The 17,001-nt window shown below is 35.1% G+C and overlaps 1 protein-coding gene across 4 annotated transcripts in view; it reads right to left on the bottom strand.

Moving 5' to 3' along the window:
• tfap2c (transcription factor AP-2 gamma (activating enhancer binding protein 2 gamma)) overlaps positions 1-17,001 on the bottom strand; it is a 48,455-nt gene that overhangs the window by 27,844 nt on the left and 3,610 nt on the right. For 2 of the 4 annotated variants that reach the window (XM_062037922.1, XM_062037921.1), the window contains exons 2-4: positions 16,096-16,560; positions 8,201-8,252; positions 384-455 (exon numbers count right to left, since the gene is read on the bottom strand). In XM_062037922.1, the coding sequence (XP_061893906.1) occupies positions 384-455; positions 8,201-8,252; positions 16,096-16,560 (589 nt within the window). The remainder of the gene's footprint in view (positions 1-383; positions 456-8,200; positions 8,253-16,095; positions 16,561-17,001) is intronic. The other 2 variants (XM_062037924.1, XM_062037923.1) reach the window with 1 other exon arrangement.

The following is a 17,001-nucleotide window of genomic DNA, read 5'->3' as shown; positions in this document are numbered from 1 at the left end:
CTGTATGTATACTTTTGACCCAGCAGACTTGCTCACATTTTCAGTAGACCCATAATAAATTCATAAAAGAACCAAACTTCACGAATGTTTTTTGTGACCAACAAGTATGTGCTCCAATCACTCTATCACAAAAAAATAAGAGTTGTAGAAATGATTGGAAACTCAAGACAGCCATGACATTATGTTCTTTACAAGTGTATGTCAACTTTAATAGGCCAGCATCCGCTCTACTACTACTATGTTACGTATACTATGTTTATGTTTATGTTCTGCCCCGGTTCCCCCCCCACATCAGCACTGACAAGTCACTCGGCACAAAAGGACAGCACAGCACATGAAATAAACACACAACAAGGCTCCAGTACATCATTCTTCATCCTCACCCGCAAGGATGCCCCCCTGATAACAAGTCCTCTGTACGCGATCAAGGCTCCTGCCCCCTCGTAGTCCTAATACTGAGACACAAATCACAAGAGTCACATGTGGCGGCTGCATGGTGCACATATGGACCGACTGTCATGTGCCGCCGGACGGGGAGAAAGCCCGGTTTGCCCACGGTGTAGCCCTCGAGCGTGGGAACAGGACGTGATGAGTCATCACTATCGCCACATCACATTCTTATCCATTTATCTAAAGAGCTTTTTAATGTATGCTTCCTAGAGCAAATGGGTTGTGTTCTTTTTCATTAATAGCTAAATTACAGCAGGGGTGTACAAATAATATATACTGCTCAACTCTGTGACAAATTGTAAATGCTCCATTTAGCCACCCAGTCTCCTTTGATTACCGTGTACAGCTCCACTAATGGACATTGGAGTGTTACTTTCAAAGGCAAAATTAAAGTATTGCTAGAAACATAATTTTATATGGGACTTTATTGTATTACATGTATAGTACAGGGGTCACCAACGCGGTGCCCGCGGGCACCAGGTAGCCCGTAAGGACCAGATGAGTAGCCCGCTGGCCTGTTCTAAAAATAGCTCAAATAGCAGCACTTACCAGTGAGCTGCCTCTATTTTTTTAAATTTTATTTATTTACTAGCAAGCTGGTCTCGCTTTGCCCGACATTTTTAATTCTAAGAGAGACAAAACTCAAATAGAATTTGAAAATCCAAGAAAATATTTTAAAGACTTGGTCTTCACTTGTTTAAATAAATTCATTAATTTTTTTACTTTGCTTCTTATAACTTTCAGAAAGACAATTTTAGAGACAAAATACAACCTTAAAAATGATTTTAGGATTTTTAAACACATATACCTTTTAAATTCCTTCCTCGTCTTTCCTGACAATTTAAATCAATGTTCAAGTAAATGTATTGTTTTTATTGTAAAGAATAATCAATAAATTTTAATTTAATTCTTCATTTTAGCTTCGAAGAAGAATATTTGTAAAATATATTTCTTCAAACTTATTATGATTAAAATTCAAAAAAATTATTCTGGCAAATCTAGAAAATCTGTAGAATCAAATTTAAATCTTATTTCAAAGTCTTTGAATTTCTTTTAAAATCTAGAGGAAATAATGATTTGTCTTTGTTAGAAATATAGCTTTGTCCAATTTGTTATATATTCTAACAAAGTGTAGATTGGATTTTAACCTATTTAAAACATGTCATCAAAATCCTAAAATTAATCTTAATCAGGAAAAATTACTAATGATGTTCCATAAATTCTTTTTTTAATTTTTTCTAAAAGATTCGAATTAGCTATTTTCTCTGTCCTTTTTTTCGGTTGAATTTTGAATTTTAAAGAGTCGAAATTTAAGATAAACTATGTTTCAAAATGTAATTGTCATTTTTTTCGTGTTTTCTCCTCTTTTAAACCGTTCAATTAAGTGTAAACATCATTAATTATTAATAATAACAGAGTTAAAGGTAAATTGAGCAAATTGGCTATTTCTGGCCATTTATTTAAGTGTGTATCAAACTGGTAGCCCTTCGCATTAATCACTACCCAAGAAGAAGCTCTTGGTTTCAAAAAGGTTGGTGACCCCTGGTATAGTACATGATCCAAAAAGAAAAAAGCATAAAACACCACCAGAATTAGAGAGATTACAAGTCAAAGTGATGAAGCTTAGTGTTACGCTCATGACTTGATGTAACTAAACATTACCCTATAACAGTGGTTCTCAAATGGGGGTACGCGTACCCCTGGGGGTACTTGAAGGTATGCCAAGGGGTACGTGAGATTTTTTTTAAAATATTCTAAAAATGGCAAAAATTCAAAAATCCTTTATAAATATATTTATTGAATAATACTTCAACAAAATATGAATGCAAGTTCATAAACTGAACATCAAATCAAGTAGGCTATTCCATTCATTACCATAAAGCCAGAGTTTCCCCCTTGCCATGATGGTTTGACCCTCACTAAAATGTCGGTCAAAAAGAACTGTGAAAAGAAATGCAACAATGCAATATTCAATGTTGACAGCTAGATTTTTTTGTGGACATGTTCCATAAATATTGATGTTAAAGATTTATTTTTTTGTGAAGAAATGTTTAGAATTAAGTTCATGAATCCAGATGGATCTCTATTACAATCCCCAAAGAGGGCACTTTAAGTTAATGATTACTTCTATGTGTAGAAATCTTTATTCATAATTGAATCACTTGTTTATTTTTCAACAAGTTTTTATTTATTTTTATATCTTTTTTTCCAAATAGTTCAAGAAAGACCACTACAAATGAGCAATATTTTGCACTGTTATACAATTTAATAAATCAGAAACTGATGACATAGTGCTGTATTTTACTTCTTTATCTCTTGTTTTCAACCAAAAATGCTTTGCTCTGATTAGGGGGTACTTGAATTAAAAACATTTTCACAGGGGGTACACTACCGTTCAAAAGTTTGGGGTCATCCAAACAATTTAGTGGAATAGCCTTCATTTCTAAGAACAAGAATTGACTGTCGCGTTTCAGATGAAAGTTCTCTTTTTCTGGCCATTTTGAGCGTTTAATTGACCCCACAAATGTGATGCTCCAGAAACTCAATCTGCTCAAAGGAAGGTCAGTTTTGTAGCTTCTCTAACGAGCTAAACTGTTTTCAGATGTGTGAACGTGATTGCACAAGGGTTTTCTAATCATCAATTAGCCTTCTGAGCCAATGAGCAAACACATTGTACCATTAGAACACTGGAGTGATAGTTGCTGGAAATGGGCCTCTATACACCTATGTAGATATTGCACCAAAAACCAGACATTTGCAGCTAGAATAGTCATTTACCACATTAGCAATGTATAGAGTGTACTTCTTTAAAGTTAAGACTAGTTTAAAGTTATCTTTATTGAAAAATAAGGACATTTTAATGTCACCCCAAACTTTTGAACGGTAGTGTGCATCACTGAAAAAAGGTTGAGAACCACTGCCCTATAAGATGAAGGCAATTGCATTTTATGGATATTTGAAATGTATTCAATGTTTATAAATGAATATTTAAATATACTAAATGTAAAAAAGGGAATAAATATTCAAAATAAGATCATTAAATTAAATCTAGTTTGGTTACGCCATCATGAGCGCAACACAAGGTTGTAAAAGTTTCAACTACAATTCTAAATAAGATGTCAAAAGCAAACTGAAATCAAATACACACAGCTTAAAGATTGATCAATACCTATTTAAATTTAGTAATACATAAATATGATGATTTATCAAAATATAAAAGAAATATACCTGAATAGAACGCTAATGATGGTTACACCCAAAAAGTAACGCTATGAATCGCGTTTTTCCAAGTTTTTGGGGCATTTTTATGCTATTTCCAAGCATCTCCTTTTTATTATCGTAGATTTTAAATGGTCAAACTAATGCATATTATATATGCATGCCCTAGTAAACAACAAAAAAAGTCATATTTATTTGGATTGTTATATTTGAAGTACATTTGTGCAGGTGGGTGCGAATGTACCCATTACCAGAGCTGTACACTACCGGGTGCGTGGTCTACAGATGCAAATAACCGCCAGGGTCTATTCTCTAGTAATATTCATTGAAAGTAAAAAAAAAAAAAAAGATAATAATGTTGTGTATTATTTCATAAATAAGAGCTTCTTTCCGATAAAAGCTACAATTACAGTTGTTCCTCGTTTACCACTGTTCATTGGTTCCGGACATGGCCTGGATAAATGAATTGTCTCAAAATAGGAATTATTGAGATATATATATATATATATATATATTATATATAATTATTATTATTTTTTTTTTTTTGTCCTGTCCAGCTTCTCAGGCAAATCATATAGTTCAGTGGTCCCCAACCTTTTTGTACTTGCGGACCGGTCAATGCTTGAAAATTTGTCCCACGGACTGGGGGGGGCAGGGGGTGGTAAAAAAAAAAAAAAACAATTTTTTTTTGTCATAAAGAAATACAATCATGTGTGCTTACGGACTGTATCCCTGCAGACTGTATTGGTTTATATTGATATATTATGTATATATTGTGTTTTTTATGTTGATTTAATTTTTTAAAAAAAATGTATTTCTTGTGCGGCCGCGGCCCGGTACCAATCGGACCGGTACCAGGCCATGGTCCGGTGGTTGGGGACCACTGATATAGTTGATGTAGATGCCCATATCGGCTGTTCAGATTTACTTTACAAAAGAGAAGTGTAGGACACTTCTCTTGTTGCCTTATTTGTATTTGACTTTATTAAAATGTATTTATATTATCATTTGGTGCAGCCGGGCCGGAGCAGGAGGGGATAGAAAGAGAAAAAACAATTGTTGCTTATAAATCAAATATTTGCACAGCAAGGCCATAAAAAAACTTGTTTATGACCTTCTAAATACGTTTTTCAACATTACGAGAGCCCGTTAGACATGAAATAACACCTTTAGTCAGCTTAACACTTTTTTAATCCAATATAGTAATGCTACCTGAGGCTGGGCCAATTAGAGGCCACGATACTGAACGACACCCTGTGACTGGTTTGGTCTCCTCTAGTGTCCAATACTGCTGTAGTGTTGATATTTTTTAGTTTGTTTAGCCATTTGTTGTGCTTGAAAATGCTTAATTTATGACCAAAGAAATTTAGAATATGCTTAAAAAATGTTTTTAAAAATATTCGATGTGGTACAATAATTACTATAGGTACATCAATTAGCATTAGTTATTAATGTTTAAGATTTTTTTGCCTGATAGCTTTTTTTCCTGTTCACTGTGGCCCTTATCTTCTATGGGAATATTTCAATCCAGATAAGGTTCCATGCAATTTATTTTTATTTGACAAAGTTCAGTACAACTGTGAGCCACAAATGGCCGCTGGGCCAGACCTTTGAGACCTCTGACAGCACAGCACGCCATTTTCATATTTTTCCTTTTCAAAACCTATCAAAGAAATTAATTATTTTTAACCTTTCGGGCTCCCCTCAAGTTTGGTCCCGGGCACTCAAATTTTTAATTTTTTTTTCAATGCTTGAATTTCTCAATCAACTTTATATGTATCTGTTGATTGAAAGGCCTACTGAAAGCCACTACTACCAACCACGCAGTCTGATAGTTTATATATCAATGATGAAATCTTAACATTGCAACACATGCCAATACGGCCGGGTTAACTTATAAAGTGACATTTTAAAATTCCCGCCACACTCCCGGTTGAAAAACTCCTTTGGATATGATTTATGCGCGTGACGTCACAAAAGCAACGGAAGTGGTTGGACCCCATCGGACCCGATACAAAAACCTCTTGTTTTCTTCGACAAAATTCCACAGTATTCTGGACATCTGTGTTGGTGAATCTATTGCAATTTGTTTAATGAACAATGGAGGCTGCAAAGAAGAACGTTGTAGGTGGGATCGATCGGTGTATTAGCGGCTAAGTACAATACTGTAATATCTGTGATATTTGCATTAGTGTACTGTGTCTTTAAGGGTTTGGGGAACGCGCATGCGCGAGTGAGTTGGCGGAGAACTTGAGTGTGTGTGAGCTTGACTTTTGGCTAACAGCAGCTCGTGTATGTGTGTGCGTTACTTTTTGAACCACAACCAGTTACCGCTTGTTAATAAAGCGATTGAGCAATTTGGTTAATGGACAATGGAGACTGCAAATAAGAAAGTTGTAGGTGCGATCGGTGGAGCGGCGGACTACAGCAACACCAACACCTGGAGGTTGGTGTTTTGAGCAGGATAACAGACACACTACGGTGAGTACAGCTTTGGCTTCCAAACATTTGATCGATTGCCCGTACGTGCGTGTCGATATATGTGCATGTCACGTACGTAACTTTGGGGAAATATATGTTTCTTGCCGACTCTGATGGCGGCCGGGGTGTCGTCAAAAGCGTACAACGCCCGCCGCCGCATCTAAGTTAGCTACGCAGCTAGGTTAGCTTCTGTTTTTTTAGCTTCGCCAAGCGGAATATTATTAATCGTGTATTTACATGTTCATGGTTTAATAGTATTTTTGATCTTCTGTCTATCCATCCAGTCAGGTTTTTTTTAAATTTAGTTTCTATCTGCATTTGAGACTGACGCTATCATGTTGGCTACGCAGCTAGGTTAGCTTCAGTTTTTTTTAGCTTCGCCAAGCGGAATATTATTAATCGTGTATTTACATGTTCATGGTGTAATAGTATTATTGATCTTCTGTCTATCCATCCAGTCAGGTTTTTTTTTTATTTAGTTTCTATCTGCATTTGAGACTGCTGCTATCACGTTGGCTACGCAGCTAGGTTAGCTTCTGTTTTTTTAGCTTCGCCAAGCGGAATATTATTAATCGTGTATTTACATGTTCATGGTTTAATAGTATTATTGATCTTCTGTCTATCCATCCAGTCAGGTTTTTTTTTAATTTAGTTTCTATCTGCATTTGAGACTGCTGCTATCACGTTGGCTACGTAGCTAGGTTAGCTTCTATTTTTTTTTAACTTCGCAAAGCTGAATTATTAATCGTGTATTTACATGTTCAGTCACTGTGAATGTCCATTTCGCATTCTCGACTCTCATTTTCAAGAGGATATAGTATCTGAGATGGTTTAAAATACAAATCCGTGGTCTACAATAAAAAAGGAGAGAGTGTGGAATCCAATGAGCCAGCTTGTACCTAAGTTACGGTCAGAGCGAAAAAAGATACGTCCATCACTGCCTCTCAAGTCCTTCACTGTAACGTTCCTCATCTACGAATGTTTCATCCTCGCTCAAATTAATGGGGTAATCATCACTTTCTCGGTCCGAATCTCTCTCGCTCCATTGTAAACGGGGAATTGTGAGCAGCACTACCGCTTGTGATGTCACGCTAGTTCCGGTACAGGCAAGGCTTTTTTTTATCAGCGAGCAAAAGTTGCGAACTTTATCGTCGATGTTCTCTACTAAATCCTTACTAAAAATATGGCAATATCGCGAAATGATCAAGTATGACACATAGAATGGATCTGCTATTCCCGTTTAAATAAAAAAAAATTCATTTCAGTAGGCCTTTAAGATTTTTTTTTTTTTGGTTATTGTTTTATACCCTGATTTTTAATGGCAAAAACACAAAAATATGCAACATTAAACAATTTCAAAGTGGAATATTTGATGTAAAGTAAATGGAGCCTTCAATGGGTCAATAATCCATAACAACATTGATTATAATTTGTTACAATGACGTTTTAAAGAAAACTATACATACATATATATACATGTGTGTATTTATAAATATGTGTATATATATTACACACACCCACATATATAATGAAATGTATCTATTTACAGTATCTCTCAAAAAGGCTGTAAACGGTACATTAGTCTGTCCATGATTAAAAATGATTTTAGTCAATGTGGCTCTGACTCAAAGCCTTAATGGACTCCGGATGACAAAGCTTGTGGAAATTAAGTGTCTTGATCAAAACAGTTCGTGTCCCAACATATTACTAAACTGTCCTTCACATGCAATGCGCGCCTGCACCCCGCCACACCCCATCATCCCGACTTGGGATCAACTCGTAATATCCTGCTCTGGCACGATGGCGTACATCGGATTGTCTTTTCTTTGCTTTCTTTTCAAGCAACGCGGAGACGGGATCACATCCAGCCTAAGCTAAGTGCGTCTCACAGTTAGTGGAGGATCGTCAACAGAAAGGACGTACAATTAACAAAAGGCAGAGGGCTTACTGTAAATATCTAAAAGCTGCTTGTAATTACAGCAGCTTTTATTAAGCCAGGAAGCCTATTTAGTCTTTTTTATGTCAAATTAATAACAGATTAGGAACTCACCTTTTTTGATAACGGTCTGATCTGCCATGATAATACTGTGGTCGTCTACGTGCTGGGAAAAAGAATAAAAGACAAATAAGATGCCGTGCAATTCATATATGTCGTTCTAGTCCACGTTTACATTTGTTATACATCAGGGATGTATAACAAATTGTACATTAAAGATGCTAATTCCAGTGTAGGTCAAAACAGCTCGTGTTTGTGACTGTTTTAATTTTCCTGAGAGAACTCTCCTGAAGGAATCAATAAAGTACTATTTCAGTGTTTCCCACACATTCATTTATTCGTGGCGGCCCGCCACGAAAGAATTACGTCCGCCACAAACAGATGTTTTTTTTGTCCTGTCCAGCTTCTCAGGCAAATCATATAGTTGATGTAGATGCCCATATAGGCTGTTCACATTTACTTTACAAAAGAGAAGTGTAGGATACTTCTCTTGTTGCCTTATTTGTATTTGACCACTACTGTTTTCTGTTTATTTGTTACTGACTGTGGCAGGACACCTCTGCCTCTGTTTCACTTTATGTTGCTGGTAAATAATATGGTTGTAGTAGTAGGCTAAAGTTAAATTATTTAGTATGCACTAATTAAAGGGGCAGAGCTTTAAGAGACATTTTAGCTTTTATATTTTATAAGATATATTTTTTGTAAGAACCAGAATTAATGAATATATTTCAGTGAATAACTTATTGTTCAAATCTGTATATAAATATGTACATAAAGTGTTGTAATTATATTGTAAAATGGATGGATGGATGGATGGATGGACGTTTAAAACAAAACTGTTATTATTAATTAGCAAGTATACATTTTTTTAGCCTTTTTAGAGAAAATCATATCATTGTAGTAAATTATGCAAATTACTCAATGATGTCATGGTGACCACGCCCATAGCCACGCCCCCACCGCAACAGGTATCTTGGCAGTTTATGGGAAACACTATCTATATGCTAGGCCAGTGGTTCTCAAATGGGGGTACGCGTACCCCTGGGGGTACTTGAAGGTATGCCAAGGGGTACGTGAGATTTTTTTTAATTAAATATAAATATTCTAAAAATAGCAACAATTCAAAAATCCTTTATAAATATAAATAAAAACCTATCTTTTTTCCAAATAGTTCAAGAAAGACCCCTACAAATTAGCAATATTTTGCACTGTTATACAATTTAATGAATCAGAAACTGATGACATAGTGCTGTATTTTACTTCTTTATCTCTTTTTTTCAACCAAAAATGCTTTGCTCTGATTAGGGGGTACTTGAATTTTAAAAAATTTCCCAGGGGGTACATCACTGAAAAAAGGTTGAGAACCACTGTGCTAGGCTATCTCATATTAGCCCAGTGTTATAGGTGACAAAGCAAAAAAATGTAATCAATCAATTTCAAAATTAGCCTCAGGCCAATATAAGAAAAAACCGTGGCCCCTGAAAATGGGCCCCTGGGCCACACTTAGGACACTGCACTTTCAAAAATGCGTTTTTCAAATATATACTCAAGTCTTGATAGCTTTTGTTTAGCAATGAGTATTATTGTGGTTGGTTGTAACATTTTGCTGACGCAAATGGTACACATGGTTCTTGATATTATAATAAACATATGACATTGTTGTCTAAACACAGCCCTTGTTTTCAATAGATGAGACATGCAAGTGGAAAATAAAAATATATTGTGTTTTTTGTGTCCAAATTATTTCTGCCAAGCGCCACATACTAACAAGTCAAAAAGATTTTTCATTTTGCAAAAAAAACAAATACCGTATTTTCCGCACTATAAGGCGCACCTAAAAACCTCCAATTTTCTCAAAAGCTGACAGTGCGCCTTATAATCCGCTGCGCCTTATATATGGACCAATATTGAGCCACAACGGGTCTCGCAACTACGGGATGCATAATGTAACCCCAGCCTCTACTGTAGCGTCTATTCTATGCGCCTTATAATGCGGTGCGCCTTATATATGAACAAAGTTTTAAAATAGGCCATTCATTGAAGGTGCGCCTTATAATCCGGTGCGCCTTATAGTGCGGAAAATACGGTAGCTTTGTAAGGGAGAGGGATGTCCAAAGTGCGGCCCGAGGGACATTTTTAGCCCGGAGTTAGTTTTTTTTTTATTGAATTCTTTATTATCATTATAGATATATAAAAAAATGTTTGCTTTGTCATCAGTAACACAAAAGTAAACTTTCTCAAATAGCTCAGCATAAACTGAAGTGCGTTGAATTGGTTTCAGCATCTTTATTGTTAAAAATGTAATAAATTGGCCTCTCGCATCTTTTAATTTTTTGGGAAAATATAGGCTGGAGCCTATCCCAGCTGCACACGGACGGAAGGCGGGGGTACACCCTGGACAAGTCGCCACCTCATGGCAGGGCCAACACAGATAGACAACATTCACACTCACATTCACACACTAGGGCCAATTTAGTGTTGCCAATCAACCATTTGTAGCTGTCTTGTTTCATTCCTCTGTTGTGAAAGAAAACCCTGATATTTATGGCAAAAAACACAAAATATAAGTCATTAAACAATTTAAAAGTGGAATATATGATGTGACGTAATTGGAGCCTTCAATAGGTCAATAATTCATAACATTGATTTTGATTCATTATTATGAATTTTTAAAGGGCAGCTTTGTCATTAAGAGTCAACATTGCAACTTGTTCTCGTTACATTTCACCTGTATGCTCTTTTATTCCACTTTTCTATGTTTTTTTTTTGTAAAAATATTTTTAGAATGTGCGGCTAATAAAATAGCTGAGAGCCACAAATGGCCCCCGAGCCGCACTTTGGACACCCTTGGTGTGAAAGATAATGTAATATTAATTGTGATTAAATATTTGAAGTATTATGAGCATAATTTATGTCAGGGGGGTCAAATTTGGTCCCGGACACTTATATGAGTTTTAGTCATAAAAATGTCAAAAAAAGTTGTTTTTGTATGCTTGAATCTCTCGATCAACTTCTGTCTTGTTTTATTCCTTTTTTGTAAAAGAAAACCCTGATTTTTATGGCAAAAGCAGAAAATATGCAACATTAAACAATTTTAAAGTGGAATATCTGATGTAAAGTAATTGGAGCGTTCAATAGGTCAATAATTCATAACATTGATTTTGATTCATTATTATGAAGTTTTAAAGGACGGGTTTGTCAACTTTTTCTAGTTACATTTCACCTGTTTGCTCTTTTCTTCCACTTTTTTTATGTTTTTTTTTTTTTTTTAAATATCTGAATATCTGATGTAAAGTAATTGGAGCGTTCAATTGGTCAATAATTCATAACAACATTGATTTTGATTCATTATTATGAAGTTTTAAAGGGCAGCTTTGTCAACTTTTTCTCGTTACATGTCACCTGTTTGCTCTTTTCTTCCACTTTTTTTATGTTTGTTTTTTTTTTTAAAAATATCTGAATATCTGATGTAAAGTAATTGAAGATTTCAATAGGTCAATAATTCATAACATTGATTTTAATTCATTATTATGACGTTTTAAAGAGCAGCTTTGTCAACTTTTTCTAGTTACATTTCACCTGTTTGCTCTTTTCTTCCACTTTTTTTATGTTTTTTTTTTTTTGTAAAAATATTTTTAGAATGTGCGGCTAATAAAATAGCTGAGAGCCACAAATGGCCCCCGAGCCGCACTTTGGACACCCTTGGTGTGAAAGATAATGTAATATTAATTGTGATTAAATATTTGAAGTATTATGAGCATAATTTAGGCCAGGGGGGTCAAATTTGGTCCCGGGCCCTCAGATGAGTCTAAGTCATAAAAATGTCAATAAAAAAGTTGTTGTTTTTTATGCTTGAATCTCTCGATCAACTTCTGTCTTGTTTTATTCCTTTTTTGTAAACGAAAACCCTGATTTTTATGGCAAAAGCAGAAAATATGCAACAAACAATTTAAAAGTGGAATATCTGATGTAAAGTAATTGGAGCGTTCAATAGGTCAATAATTCATAACAACATTGATTTTGATTCATTATTATGAAGTGTTAAAGGGCGGGTTTGTCAACTTTTTCTCAATACATTTCACCCGTTTGCTCTTTTCTTCCACTTTTTTTATGGTTTTGTTTTTTTTTGTAATGTGCGGCTAAAAAAATAGCTTAGAGCCACAAATGGCCCCCCACCCGCACTTTGGAGACCCTTGGTGTGAAAGATAATGTAATATTAATTGTGATTAAATATTTGAAGTATTATGAGCATAATTTAGGCCAGGGGGGTCAAATTTGGTCCCGGGCACACAGATGAGTCTAAGTCATAAAAATGTCCAAAAAAAAGTTGTTGTTTTTTATGCTTGGATCTCTCGATCAACTTCGGTCTTGTTTTATTCCTTTTTTGTAAAAGAAAACCCTGATTTTTATGGCAAAAGCAGAAAATATGCAACATTAAACAATTTAAAAGTGGAATATCTGATGTAAAGTAATTGGAGCGTTCAATAGGTCAATAATTCATAACATTGATTTTGATTCATTATTATGAAGTTTTAAAGGGCAGCTTTGTCAACTTTTTCTAGTTACATTTCACCTGTTTGCTCTTTTCTTCCTCTTTTTTAATGTTTTTTTTTTTGTAAAAATATTTTTAGAATGTGCGGCTAATAAAATAGCTGAGAGCCACAAATGGCTCCCCAGCCGCACTTTAGACACCCTTGGTGTAAATAATAATGTAATATTAATTGGGATTAAATATTTGAAGTATTATGAGCATAATTTAGGCCAGGGGGGTCAAATTTGGTCCCGGGCACTTATATGAGTCTAAGTCATAAAAATGTCAAAAAAAAGCTGTTTTTTTTGTATGCTCGGATCTCTTGATCATTTTCTGTCTTGTATTCCTTTTTTGTAAAAGAAAACCCTGATTTTTATGGCAAAAGCAGAAAATATGCAACAAACAATTTAAAAGTGGAATATCTGATGTAAAGTAATTGGAGCGTTCAATAGGTCAATAATTCATAACAACATTGATTTTGATTCATTATTATTAAGTTTTAAAGGGCGGGTTTGTCAACTTTTTCTTGTTACATTTCACCTGTTTGCTCTTTTCTTCCACTTTTTTTATGTAAAGTAATTGGAGCCTTCATTAGGTCAATAATTCATAACATTGATTTTCATTCATTATTATGAATTATGTCATAAGAGTCAACATTGCAACTTTTTCTTGTTACATTTCACATGTTTGCTCTTTTATTCCACTTTTCTATGTTTTTTTTTTGTAAAAATATTTTTAGAATGTGCGGCTAATAAAATAGCTGACAGCCACAAATGGCTCCCCAGAGCAGCACATTGGACACCCTTGGTGTAAATGATAATGTCATATTAATTGTGATTAAATATTTGAAGTATTATGAACATAATTTAGGTCAGGGGGGTCAAATTTGGTCCCGGACACTTATATGAGTTTTAGTCATAAAAATGTCAAAAAAAAGTTGTTTTTGTATGCTTGGATCTCTCTATCAACTTCTGTCTTGTTTTATTCCTTTTTTGTAAAAGAAAACCCTGATTTTTATGACAAAAGCAGAAAATATGCAACATTAAACAATTTAAAAGTGGAATATCTGATGTAAAGTAATTGGAGCTTTCAATAGGTCAATAATTCATAACAACATTGATTTTGATTCATTATTATGAAGTTTTAAAGGGCAGCTTTGTCAACTTTTTCTAGTTACATTTCACCTGTTTGGTCTTTTCTTCCACTTTTTTAATGTAAAGTAATTGGAGCCTTCATTAGGTCAATAATTCATAACATTGATTTTCATTCATTATTATGAATTATGTCATATGAGTCAACATTGCAACTTTTTCTTGTTACATTTCACATGTTTGCTCTTTTCTTCCACTTTTTTTATGTTTTTTTTTTTGTAAAAATATTTTTAGAATGTGCGGCTAATAAAATAGCTGACAGCCACAAATGGCTCCCCAGCCGCACTTTAGACACCCTTGGTGTAAATAATAATGTAATATTAATTGGGATTAAATATTTGAAGTATTATGAGCATAATTTAGGCCAGGGGGGTCAAATTTGGTCCCGGACACTTATATGAGTCTAAGTCATAAAAATGTCAAAAAAAAGCTGTTTTTTTTGTATGCTCGGATCTCTAGATCATTTTCTGTCTTGTATTCCTTTTTTGTAAAAGAAAACCCTGATTTTTATGGCAAAAGCAGAAAATATGCAACAAACAATTTAAAAGTGGAATATCTGATGTAAAGTAATTGGAGCGTTCAATAGGTCAATAATTCATAACAACATTGATTTTGATTCATTATTATTAAGTTTTAAAGGGCGGGTTTGTCAACTTTTTCTTGTTACATTTCACCTGTTTGCTCTTTTCTTCCACTTTTTTTATGTAAAGTAATTGGAGCCTTCATTAGGTCAATAATTCATAACATTGATTTTCATTCATTATTATGAATTATGTCATAAGAGTCAACATTGCAACTTTTTCTTGTTACATTTCACATGTTTGCTCTTTTATTCCACTTTTCTATGTTTTTTTTTTGTAAAAATATTTTTAGAATGTGCGGCTAATAAAATAGCTGACAGCCACAAATGGCCCCAGAGCAGCACATTGGACACCCTTGGTGTAAATGATAATGTCATATTAATTGTGATTAAATATTTGAAGTATTATGAACATAATTTAGGTCAGGGGGGGTCAAATTTGGTCCCGGACACTTATATGAGTTTTAGTCATAAAAATGTCAAAAAAAAGTTGTTTTTGTATGCTTGGATCTCTCTATCAACTTCTGTCTTGTTTTATTCCTTTTTTGTAAAAGAAAACCCTGATTTTTATGACAAAAGCAGAAAATATGCAACATTAAACAATTTAAAAGTGGAATATCTGATGTAAAGTAATTGGAGCTTTCAATAGGTCAATAATTCATAACAACATTGATTTTGATTCATTATTATGAAGTTTTAAAGGGCAGCTTTGTCAACTTTTTCTAGTTACATTTCACCTGTTTGGTCTTTTCTTCCACTTTTTTAATGTAAAGTAATTGGAGCCTTCATTAGGTCAATAATTCATAACATTGATTTTCATTCATTATTATGAATTATGTCATAAGAGTCAACATTGCAACTTTTTCTTGTTACATTTCACATGTTTGCTCTTTTCTTCCACTTTTTTTATGTTTTTTTTTTTGTAAAAATATTTTTAGAATGTGCGGCTAATAAAATAGCTGACAGCCACAAATGGCCCCCGAGACACACTTTGGACACCCTTGGTGTGAAAGATAATGTAATATTAATTGTGATTAAATATTTGAAGTATTATGAGCATAATTTAGGTCAGGGGGGTCAAATTTGGTCCCGGGCACACAGATGAGTCTAAGTCATAAAAATGTCAAAAAAAAAAGTTGTTTTTTATGCTTGGATCTCTCGATCAACTTCGGTCTTGTTGTATTCCTTTTTTGTAAACGAAAACCCAGATTTTTATGGCCAAAGCAGAAAATATGCAACATTAAACAATTTAAAAGTGGAATATCTGATGTAAAGTAATTGGAGCGTTCAATAGGTCAATAATTCATAACAACATTGATTTTGATTCATTATTATGAAGTTTTAAAGGACGGGTTTGTCAACTTTTTCTCAATACATTTCACCTGTTTGCTCTTTTCTTCCACTTATTTTATGTTTTTTTTTTTTTTTTTAAATATCTGATGTAAAGTAATTGGAGCTTTCAATAGGTCAATAATTCATAACATTGAATTTGATTCATTATTATGAAGTTTTAAAGGACTGGTTTGTCAACTTTTTCTCATTACATTTCACCTGTTTGCTCTTTTCTTCCACTTTTTTTATGTTTGTTTTTTTTTTGTAATGTGCGGCTAAAAAAATAGCTGAGGGCCACAAATGGCCCCCCACCCGCACTTTGGAGACCCCTGCTTTAGGTGTGACAGCCACTGACCTGCACGTCCTCCATCCCGTGGCCCATGTCGTGCATGCCCATGTTCTCCCCCATCACCGACGACTCAATGCCGTGGGCGTGCGGCCCAAGAAGCTCCGGCCGGCGGAAGCCTTCCCTCCTCAGCCCGGAGGAGCCTCCGCCCTCCAGACCGAGGATCTGGCCGGCCAGGCCGCTCCTGCCGTGCCCCGCCAGGCCTTCCTGGCCCTGGCGCCCGGGCCACTGCTGCTGGTTGGAGGCCGGCGACGACTGATGTATGGAGTTGATGCTGAACGGGTCGGCCAGGTGGGAGTAATGGTCGCCGGACTGCGGGTAGGATATGGGCTGGTACGGGGGAGGGAAGTAAGGCGGCTGGAAGTCCGAGCTGGCCGAGTGTGAGAGGGAGGGAGACGGGCTGTAGAGGTGTTGGCTGACCGCCGGCAGGTGAGGCAGCCGCGGGTTGCCATTGCTGCTTCCGTCGTGTCTCTCCTGGAAGATGGCGGATTGTGGTGGGTTAAAGGACATGTCTTCACCAAGTTTAATTGACTTCTTAAAATATTTCACAATAAACAGAAACTTTGACATCATATTAAAACACTCTCACTACCACTACTGATTCATACTTAAAACGTATGTACTTTTTGTCTTCTGCTGAATTAAAATATGAACTTTCACTGCCTCAACTTTAAAGCTTTCTTTTATTTCCCAGCGTCCTAAAACTCACCTCGCAGTCCTCTTCATACTTAAAGTTGTCGGTTAATTTCCACAACATATCGAAACATTTTTTTAAGAAAACACAAGAAAAAGTGAATAAAACATTAAAAGACTCTCACGGCCATCGCTGATTCGTACTCAAAACTTTACGTACTTTTTTGTCTTCTGCCGAATTAAAATATGAACTTTCACTGCCTCAACTTTAAAGCTTTCTGT

Source organism: Entelurus aequoreus, linkage group LG26, assembly GCF_033978785.1.
Source record: "Entelurus aequoreus isolate RoL-2023_Sb linkage group LG26, RoL_Eaeq_v1.1, whole genome shotgun sequence".
In the NCBI taxonomy this organism is placed as follows: Eukaryota; Metazoa; Chordata; class Actinopteri; order Syngnathiformes; family Syngnathidae; genus Entelurus; species Entelurus aequoreus.
Note: the sequence above shows the minus strand (reverse complement) of the source record. Positions and strands in the feature narration are given on the sequence as shown.